General features: G+C 39.3%; 1 protein-coding gene across 1 annotated transcript; it reads right to left on the bottom strand.

The window, feature by feature from the left end:
- Positions 1 to 9,177: 9,177 nt before the first annotated feature.
- Positions 9,178 to 11,212, bottom strand: LOC124621824. The gene is made up of 2 exons (XM_047147263.1): positions 10,979 to 11,212; positions 9,178 to 9,416 (listed from the first exon to the last, which is right to left on the bottom strand). The coding sequence occupies exons 1-2, from the start codon at positions 11,190 to 11,192 to the stop codon at positions 9,292 to 9,294; spliced, it is 339 nt and encodes a 112-aa protein (XP_047003219.1). The 5' UTR covers positions 11,193 to 11,212; the 3' UTR covers positions 9,178 to 9,291.
- Between the last annotated feature and the right edge of the window lie 236 nt (positions 11,213 to 11,448).

The following is an 11,448-nucleotide window of genomic DNA, read 5'->3' on the forward strand; positions in this document are numbered from 1 at the left end:
AATCATGGAACATATTTTGTGTTCAGACATAATTATCTTTCTAGACTCTGAGAAGCTCATCTGCAGAAATCAACACTGCTTTAGGAAACAGCGGTCATGCGAGATACAGCTGGCCTTCTTTGTACATGATGTACAGCAGGGTCCCATGATGTACCGGCTCCCAGGCTGATGCCATATTTCTCGACTGTCGAAAGGCGTTCGACTCAGTTCCGCACTGTCGCTTGCTACAAAAAGTACCCCCTTACGGTGTATCCAATGACATATGCGGTTGGATAGAATGACTGGCAGTTATCTCTCAATATTAGAAAGTGTCGCCCTGAATGGGGTAACTTCAACAGAAACAAGAGTAACTTGAGGTATGCCCCAGGGCAGCGTAATAGGTCCTCTGCTTTTAACGATTTACATAAACGATTTGGTTGATGGTATTGACAGCGGCCTTAGACTGTTTGCCGATAAAGCTGTAGTCTACAGGAAAGTAGTATCACACGAAAGTTGTGAACAAATCAATGAGGATTTGCAGAAAACAAATGAGTCGTGTAATGACTGGCAGTTATCTCTCACTATTAGAAAGTGTAATTTACTTCGTGTAACAAGGCGGTAACATAAGTCAAGTATCTATGTGTGACTTTTCGAAATGATCTCAAATGGAATGATCAGTTTACACAAGTAACGGGTAAGGCGAACTCTAGATTTCGTTTTATTGGTAGAATCCTGAAGCGATGCAGTCCTTCAACAAAAGAAATAGCTTACAATACGTTAGTTCGTGCAGTCTTAGAGTACTGTTCGTCTGTACGGGACCCTTACCAGTTGGGTCTGATTCAAGAGATTGAGAAGGCCCAAAGAAAAGCGGCAAGATTCGTGACTGGTACATTTAGCGATCGCGAGAACGTTACAAATCTCATAGAAAGTTTGAAGTTGCAGATAGACGAGACGCTAAACAGAAGGTTCTGCTCTCTCAGGTCCGAAATCCAATCTTCACTGAGGATGTAGAGCATATATTATTACCACCAACTTTCAAACCACGTAGTGATCATCATTCAAAGATAAGGGGAATAAGAGCTTGTACTGAGGGGTTCAGAGAGTCGTTTCTCCCTTGCGCGATTCGCGAGTGGAACAGTGAGGGGGGTGGGAGAGAAATGTGACTTTGGCGCGAATTGTGCCCTCCGCCACAAACCGCTTGATGGCTAGCGGTGTATTTATGTAGATGTAGATGTAGAAATGCATGACATGTTCACGTATATTTCATAAGAGAAACAGCACAGTTATGGATCGAACATCATCAACCAGACTTTTAAGGTCTTTTAATTGGTTACTATTACATCAAAAATGTTACTAAATAATGGTATGTTAATCTGAATAAAGGTTCTATAAATGTGAATGAAGGAATGGTATGTTCATCTGAATTTTTAGCACCTATTAGGCATAAGATTCCACAACTGTTGCACGTTACATAATTATCAGAACTCGTTACCTGCATCTTGCTTATTATTCTGATCAATTGCCTTAATTAGTTACTAATTATCCAAACGTTCATAACTTTTCATCACATGGCGTTAAAAAGTATACAATAATTCATTTGCGAGTGGGTTCTTTGTACATTTTCTTGCAGGGCATTAAAATAACAATTCTTGTCACACTATAACAATCAGTAACCACTAGTAGTACAACACATATTCAAAAACTACACAGTAAATTCCATGAGCTAAATCCTTATATAATCTCGACTATTCAGGTAAAAGTATATATTGCTATCAGTTTATGATAGCTCAATAGTGTAAAAAATCACTTGTGGCCTTTGTGACCAGGAATACATACTCTAACAGGAAGGAAGCTTAACATAAGATTTAAAGAACATCGTAAACCCAGGCATAAATCTTTTTTTAGTGACAACCTTACAAAACTTGAAAATACAATGGGGAACATTGAAAAAACGTGTAAATATTTCATGAAATGGAAAAAGGTATTCAGATTAATCTTCTGAAGGAGCCAGAGATGTATAACAATCTAAAAACCCAACCTAAAAGATACTTAATGTACAGAGAGAGCCTAACAACACAAAGTACTTTGAGAACTTTGTTGATGTCTTTGCCAGAATGCAGGTCAAATTATACCAATGTCCGTTATGCCATGTTGTAAGTTAAGGCTACATAGTTTGTGTTGAGTCCTCATAGTCAATTTCAGCATGATTCAAGGTATGCACAGATGTTTTGTAAAAGTTTAGTACTATGGCAGGATAAAAAGTTTAAGGAATTTATCATGATCTTCGCTGTTGGCGTTGTATACACAGTTTGGTGTGGTGAACTATCTTCCTGAATGATCCTGTCAAAGCTTCAATGCTGAATTATATCTTGTGGAGTGGACAGAAATTTTAAGTGGAAATTGGGAAGTGAATATGCTATTAATAGCCTTTTGAAAAACTTTCTGTTAAGTATCGAACTTCTGACTGCATGTCATTCTTTATTCACCAGAGTTTATAAATGTATGATGACATCACTAATTAGGTAGACGGGATAGTTAAGAACAGTGACAACTAAGAGGTATTAACTGAGCTGTAAAGTGCAAATAACATATTAGGTATTCTGAATATGTAATAATGCAAAAATTGATGTAAATTAAATTGTGTGTAAGTTTACAATATTGTTGTAATACATTCCTTACTTTGTTGAGGCAGTATTTTAATTGTTGCATATATTCATTAATGTGAATGTCGTTATCCTGGAGCTTTGGCACTGTTGGTCTTATAATTACTATAAATGTCAAGGAAAAAATTTGTGTTAATTAAGGCTGTGATGATCTACTTCTACCACAATTCAAATCGAAATTTTTTTGTTGTGTCTTTATTTAACATTGTACTAGCAGTCTTTACAAATATTTTCGTGTTGAGATATGAGTACAAGATGATCACTATGAGATAATGTGAGGTCACACATGAGAATGGGTCATGCTTTGAATGGAATTGCTATCTTTACCAGCAAAATTGTGGGCACTCACACTACACAAATAGCATATCAAACAATCATGCTCTATGGCATTCCCACTGGACTAATACTACAGACACTCCAGACTGGGTGAGGTGCTAGCTGACAAAATGTTGATTGAAATGTTAATATTAGGAGTGACTGCCAGTGGTTAGTGCACTGCAGACGTCCTACATTGCCATGGCTTGAGAAGATATCATGTAGGACTGAAATCTAAGCCATTCTTCTGACTGCGGTCTCCACAATCATGTTTTCCTTGTCAGGCGCAACACAGATGGTTCTGTACTCCATGATTCTGTTTGTGAACAATGATTAACTAGAGTTGAAGAAACAGTTTATTCTAGAAACAGCCTCTTCATTTTCTACATGCATCGTTTTCTACACGGAGCAATACTGTAAACAATGTCATTAACATAATTTACATCCACTCATTCGACAGCAGACTGATATTGAAAGTGTAATAGACTAGGTTGTTTGGTGCTTAAGTAACAAATTCAGGAGGAGAGCCACAAAAAGTTCTGGTTTCTTAAAAATTTGTATCATTTGTAGGTATTTGCGTTCTTTTCCATAAAAAAAAGATTATTTATACTGTATTCATAAATGTTTCAGACAAACGATATATATATATATATATATATATATATATATATATATATATATATATATATATATATATATGTGTGTGTGTGTGTGTGTGTGTGTGTGTGTGTGTGTGTGTCTATGTGTGTGTGTTGGTGCATATGTATATATATCTGTGTGTGTGTGATTTCAGAAGCATTGCGTTCTGATATGTATTCACTTAAAATGGATGATAACTGCTCTTGGGAGATCTGGTTTACTCACAAGATATATGTCTGAAGTAACATTGTTGATCTGGTAATGATGCCATATAATTTTTACTCTTTTCAGGAAATGTTACTAAGAGTACAGTTATTTAAAATAATGATGGTCTGTTGATATGGACCCATAAAGATATACATTGCTATTAGAGTATCAGTCCATTATATGTTAGTGTAATTACTCAATAATTATTGTGTTTGTGTTAGGTGCATGCCGGAGGTTAAGTTACCACTTCTGGAATGCTGACCACCCTGCAAAATAGCATTCGAGATTTGCTGTAAATCTAAGGGGTGTTTGATGAAAACTTTTCCTTAAAATTTCAATGATCAATTTATCGATTCTTATATGAATTCATGCTCGCAAGTCTGTTCAAAAGCTTTTCCTACCAGAACTATCGATTGCTTAATGCATCCAGTCTTTGACTATTCGAGTGATAGCATGTCCACAAACTTATACTTTGCAGACACTGAGTATGGATCAGTCACAGAACAGCATGTACTGTGTCACGTGTTTATGGGCTTTGTTTTATAGTGGACAAAGTGTTGTCCTTAGTTTTGTGATCTTCTCATCTCGTGAGTTCCACATGTTCTGTTCTGGACGACTGGTGTCCCAACTTGCTCATGGACTCTAGGTAACTGAATTGACATTACATTCTGATGGCTATTCTCACACTACAAACTACATCTACAGCTACACGAATCCTCTGCAAATCACATTCAAGTGCGTGGCAGGGGGTTCATCTGGCACCTACACAATTCTCTATTATTCCAAACTCGTATAGCGCGTGGAAAGAGTGAACACATATATCTTTCTGTACGAGCTCTGATTTCCCTTATTTTATCGTGGTGATCGTTCCTCCCTGTGAACGTTGGTGTCAACAAAATATTTTCTCATTCGGAGAAGAAGGTTGGTGATTGGAATTTCGTGATAATATTCCGTCACAACGAAAGACGTCTTTCTTTTAATGATTTGCAGCCCAAATTCTGTATCATTTCTGTGAATCTCTCTCCCATACTTCGCGATAATACAAAACGTGCTGCCTTTCTTTCAACTTTTACGATGTACTCCGTCAGTCCTACCAGGTAAGGATCCCACACCGCGCAGCAGTATTCTAAAAGAGGACAGACAACCGTACTGTAGACAGTCTCCTTAGTAGGTCTGTGACATTTTCTAAGTGTCCTGTCGATAAAACGCAGTCTTTGGTTAACCTTCCCCACAACATTTTTTATGTGTTCCTTTCAATTTAAGTTGTTCGTAACTGTAATTCCTAGGTATTAAGTTGAATTTACGGCTTCTAGATTAGACTGATTGATCGAGTAACCGAAGTTTAACGAACTCCTTTTAGCACTCATGTGGATGACCTCACACTTTTCGTTATTTGGTGTCAATTGCCACTTTTCGCAACATTCGGATATTATTTCTATATCGTTTTGCAGTTTATTTTGATCTTCTGATGATATTATTAGTCGATAAACGACAGCGTCATCTGCAAACCACCGAAGACGGCTGCTCGAATTGTCTCAAAAATCGTTTATATAGGGGGAACGCCAGAAATCATTTCTGTTTTATTCGATGACTTTCCGTCAGTTATTACGAACTGTGACCTCTCTGACAGGAAATCACAAATCCAGTCACATAACTGAGACGATATTCCATATGCACGCAATTTCACTATGAGCCGCTTGTGTGGTACAGTGTCAAAACCCTTCTGGAAATCCAGAAATACGGAATCGATCTGAAATCCCTTGTCAATAGCACTAAACACTTCATGTGAATACAAAGCTAGTTGTGTTTCACAGGAACGATGCCTTCTAAACCCATGTTGAATGTGCGTCAATATACCGTTTTCTCCGAGGTAATTCATAATGTTCGAACACAATATCTGTTCTAGAATCCCGATGCATATCGACGTTAACGATATGGGCCTGTAATTTAGTGGGTTACTCTTACTACCTTTCTCGAATGATAGTGTGACCTGTGCAATTTTCCAGTCTTTGGGTACGGATATTTCGGCGAGCAAACGGTTGTATATGATTGTTAAGTATGGGGCTACTGCATCAGCATACGCCGAAAGGAAAGTAATTGGTATATAGTCTGGACCACAAGACTTGCATTTATTAACTGATTTAAGTTGCTTCACTACTCCGAAGATATTTACTTCTACGTAACTCAATTAGGCAGCTGTTCTCGATTCGAGTTCTGGAATGTTTACTTTGTCTTCTTTTGTGAAGGCATTTCGGAAGGCTGTGCTTAGTAACTCTGCTTTGGGAGCACTGTCTTCTATAGTATCTCCATTGCTATTGGGCAGAGAAGGCATTGAGTGTTTCTTGCCGCTAACATACTTCACATATGACCAGAATCTCTTTGGACTTTCTACCAGGTTTCGAGACATAGTTTCGTTGTGGAAACTGTTATAGGCATCTCGCATTGAAGTCCATGCTAAATTTCGAGCTTCCGTAAAAGATCACCAATCTTGGGGATTTTGGGTCTGTTTCAATTTGGCATGTTTGTTTCGTTGTTTCTGCAACAGTGTTCTAACCCGTTTTGTGTACCAAGGAGGATCAGCTCCGTCGTTTGTTAATTTATTTGGCATAAATCTTTAAATTGCTGCCGATACTATCTCTTTGAATCGAAGCCACATCTGGTCTACACTTATTTTATTAATTTGAAATGAGTGGAGATTTTCTCTTAGGAAGGCTTCAAGTGAATTTTTTTCTGCTTTTTGAATAGGTTTCTTTCTCGCTTATTTTTCGAGGATTTGGGGATTGCAGTGTTCAATCTCGCTACGACAACTCTGTGTTCACTAACCCCTGAATCGGTTTTGATGCTGGTTGTTAACTCAGGATTGTTTGTTGCTAAGAGGTCAAGTGTGTTTCCACGAACGTTTACTCTTCGCGTGGGCTCATGATCTAACTGCTCGAAACAATTTTCAGAGAATGCGTTAGGCACAATTTTGGATTATACTTTATGCGTACCTCCGGAAATAAACATGTATTTAGGCCAAAATATTGAGGGTAAATTAAAGTCACCACCAACTATTATCGTATAGGTCGGGTATGTGTTTAATATCAAACTCAAGTTTTCTTTGAACGTTTCAGCAACTGTATCATCTGAATTGGGAGGTAGGTAAAACGATCAATTTATTATTTTATTCCGGTTGCCAACAGTGACCTCTGCCCATACAAAATAACAGGAAGTTTCTACTTCAGTTTGGCGACAAGATAAACCACTTCTGACAGCAACAAACACGTCTCCGCCAACCGTGTTTAGCTTATCCTTTCGGAACATCGTTAGGTTCTTCGCAAAAATTTCGGCTGAGCTTATGTCCGGCTTTAGCCAGCTTTCAGTGCCTATAACAATTTGAGTATCAGTGCTTTCTATTAGTGCTTAAAGCTCTGGTACTCTCAAAAACACAGCTACGACTATTAACAAACGATATAACAATGGTTCCTGTATCCACGTTCTTCCTGTGTTCAGCCTTCACCCTTTGTGACTGAAGCCCTACTTGTGTTTCCCCGAGACCATCTAACCTAAAAACCGCCCAGTCCACGCCACACAGCCCCCGCTACTCGTGTAGCCGCATTCTGCGTATAGTGGACATCTGACCTATTCGGTGGAACACGAAAGCCAACCACACTTTGGCGCACGTAGATGAATCTGCAGCCCACATGGTCGCAGAACCGTCTGAGCCTCTGATTCAGACCCTCCACTCGGCTCTGTACCAGAGGTCCGCAAGCCTGTTTGTCAGACAAACCGGGGTAGGCCTTACGTGCTGCCGCTTGGGAAGTCTTTCGCCGCCTGCTTCGCTCCAGGGCGACGTTCCACTCTACCACAGGTGAAGGGTCAACTTCAGTGCGAGCAGTAACTGGGATGACCACTGGTGAGGACCGATCTGCATTATGGTGAAGTTCCAGAAAGCCTTTCGCAGCTTGGTACAATACTCTGTATGCAATCTTTCAGGGTGTTAAGTAGGCCTTCATTTGTATTCATACTTAACTTGTTTTGTTCAAAGAGACATGTTATGAGCCATGTCTGAGGTATAGTATTTGATTCTCCTTCGTTTACCAGTACAGTCGGAGGTGATGGCTACATCACAATACCGCTTATTCAAAGGCGTTCTTATCTGCCGCTATGTGAAGAATTTTTCTTTGTACAGTTTCTCAGATAATGTGGCATTTTCTACCACATGGTCACCGGGCGGATTGTGTAATCCTTCATTTGTTATTTTTTTGAATTGAGTATTAGTGATAGGTATTTAGTTAAAAGGTGTATCATTTATCTTCCTTCCAAAATCACTTTTAAAATTAATGCTAAATTTCTACTGTACACATGATTTATTATTCAGTCTAGAGTCTGCGTTTAATTCGTACACGAAGTTTACTGTTAACTCTGACATCAACAGGACTATTAGTTCATGTATAGTAAAAGTGCAATCAGCAGACGCTGTCCCAAACAGCAGTCAGCAGAAGATCGTTGAAATCTTTGCATACATCTCAGAAAGTAAATAGTGTAGCTGAGATTCTGAGACAACTTGTTTTCGAGATTACATCTGACATAATCATTATATTTTATGTTCTTTGGCACACATCAATTGACTATCAGATTGAGGCTCACATTCTCATTGGTCTTGGTCTACATCCATGTCATATGTAGTATACTTTCGTTGAACAAAGCTATAAAACTTTGAGAAGTAGCTCTGGCCCTAAATTCTTTCCAGTATTCATTCATGTCTCCCATTGTTCCAATTGCAAAATTTGATTATTTTGTACTGCATATTTTTTAAAAACGTTCTCAAATAGCGTTATCAGTTACTCCTTGCGTAATGATTGTCTAGACAAAGGCCACATTTTCAGGTCATTTTTTTGAACTCACATATCCTTATGTATTGAGCTGAGTTTGGAAAAAGATTAAGAGGCATACTACCGTCAAAGCCTAAAATCAGATTCTCATTCCGCCTCTATATTGGACATGCAACAGCTCGCTGCAGTCATGTCTGTAGTTTTGGAAATGTTATAACAATTAAAAATCACAATATGTGCAATTACTACAAGGACTTCTTTTCTTGCGTCTTCAGAACCACTAACTCAATATGATACTGGGGTATACACCCTAGCGCTCTATACTGTAGATTATGACTCCATAAGCGGAAATCCAAACTGCCATTCACATCACTGTGCAACATACACAGATAATAATATGATACTGGTAGTATAGTATCGGGCCGCATATCTCGTTTACACCCGAAATCTGGAACACTTATAAGAGTTTGGAACTTTTGCAACTTTTTTCCATTTTAAGTTATTACCTATGTGTGCACTTAATCTTAAATTTATAGGACAACGGGTAATAGACACATATGTTTGCCAGAAAGTACAGTGGTGCTTTATTTTCTCCACATGAGTGCAGGGTACAGGACAGTGGGAGCAGCTCCAGACTGCGCCTCTGCAGTGTGGTGCTCCCTCAGCAACAGCGACTACTTGCTGTGTGCAGCTCTGCGGGCGGCGCCTGACCTGGCATGGGGTCTCCTTCCAGCTCTGGATGCAATGTTTCGGCTGCCTGCACGTGCATGTTTCATGTGGCCAGCCCGGGCGTGAACACCTGCTCAACAATAAACAAAAAATATGATGTTCCTCTGACACTTGCGTACTCTCTTGTCTCATCAGAAAATGTTAGTCGGCTTAAGAAAAACTTTCATCTACAGTTGACACAGATACTAACCTTAAATTTTGTAAGTATATAACACACTGAAGAATTTGATCACACATAACTTGTTTTTCTGACTGATTTCCTTTGGAGTAATTGCTGCTTCAAATATCAAGAGCACTGCTCTATGCTATAACTTTTGTTTGTAGCATATCCAGCTATACACAGTGTAGCTTTAGGTTGCTATTTTATACCATAGTGATCTGATATATACAGGGTGATTTTCATTAATGTTTAAAAACTCTCAAAGCGGAGTATAAGACTCTGAGACAAGAAATTTAATACAACATACATGGAACCAAAAACGTCAGCACATATCCTAATTGTGGTTGACGAACTTTGCACATGTTACATGACCAGTTTATGTACCTCCCCACAGGTGCAGTGGTAGCGGTCAGTACTAAACACTACTCTGCTAGCGTACTACGTTTTCCTAATGGTAGATAGATTCACCATAGTCTTGTAGTGCCACTACCATGAACACTACAGTATCGCACTGTATAAAGCAAGAATAAACGCAGAATAACCACGTGGAGCAATGTGTAGAAGTGCCACTACAGTGTGGATAGACTGATCTAGCTACTGCACTTACATTAAAGTATGCATCCCCTGATACCATCACGTGTGCTACATTTGTCATCCACTTGGTTTGGGGATTTCCTGAAACTTGCGATCATATGTGTCTCATGTCAAATTACTTATCTCAGAGTCATCTACGTCACTTTTGGTTTCCTAAACGGTGATATGAATCACCCTGTATCTTTATAATCGCGATGAAACTCAGACAGGTATAAGCTATGTACCTGTGATAACTTCAATTCCATCATTGCTAAATATACCTACTTGTAGAGATCGGTAGTATGCACACATCTTAAGCTGTAAGACTTAAGGCATTTTGATGCTAAAACTCAGTTTCTGTAACTCGCTCTAAATATCACTCCTGAAACATGTCAAAGCGCTTTAAAAAACTGTGGTAAGAAGACATCATAAAATCTCACTGACGGTCACTAAGAGTCTTCGAAACATATAATTAACGTTTAACCATATTTCAGTGAACTTTCAACTATTTTTGTAAACTTGCGTGTTGGCATAGACATATTGTTCTACCAGAAAGCGTAACTGCAGTAATTTTCATTCTGATTACAACAAAGGTTAAATGACAGGCAACTAAATGATTAGCTCAGTAATGAATAGTGTGTGCTGCTCAAAACACAACATGCATATTTAATGTATGCACTAATGGTATAATACTACACACAAATATCCTCGAACCACCTGTCTTGTCTAGAGACGAATGACTTCAGTGTTCAAAGTATCAGAATAATATAGATTATCAACCAGGGACTTAAACCTACAAGAAAGTACACTCAGACTCGCAGTCTACACCATAACCTGATGCCGTGAATGGTACGGCAATTAGCCCCTTGCATTGCCTGCACGCCTCAGCTGCTGTTTACCTTTGGCTGCCCGCCTGCTCTCTCCACTTATACCCTCCTCATCACCGCTGTCGACGGCGTCGTCGTCTGCTGAGCCGTCGGTGCCGTCGTCATCAGCGTCTCCGTTCTCGGCTGCTTCATCCACCGGTTCCTCTTCATCGTCTGCGACAGCGAACGGCGTGCAGTACGCCACGAGTAACACTCCAGCGATCAGCAGGACAAGGGACGCCTTCATGGCTGCAGTGGTTTCTACTACGCTGGTTGCCTCAAATACAAGTGCCATCAGTGAGCACACCGACCTCCTCTTATACGGCGTGTCGGACACTTATCTCCCAAATTGTGGCATTCAAGGACAGCTACTTAGTGCGTACTTCAAAAGCGCGATAGGTCATATCGTCGTCATAACTTACTGCCACAAATATCTTTGGGGCCTTGGTATGCAACCTTGATGCTTAAGGTGATTGTAAGCAATTATAAGTAACTTGAATTAT

This window comes from Schistocerca americana, chromosome 7 (assembly GCF_021461395.2).
Source record: "Schistocerca americana isolate TAMUIC-IGC-003095 chromosome 7, iqSchAmer2.1, whole genome shotgun sequence".
NCBI lineage: Eukaryota > Metazoa > Arthropoda > Insecta > Orthoptera > Acrididae > Schistocerca > Schistocerca americana.

What these genes read in the sequence shown, in the direction of transcription:
- LOC124621824 (XM_047147263.1), bottom strand. Translation starts at nt 11,192, where the DNA reads ATGAAGGCGTCCCTTGTCCTGCTGATCGCTGGAGTGTTACTCGTGGCG. An exon ending in GAGCAGGCGGGCAGCCAAAG is followed by an intron (nt 9,417 to 10,978) that starts GTAAACAGCAGC and finishes ATTGTTGAGCAG; the next exon opens with GTGTTCACGCCCGGGCTGGC.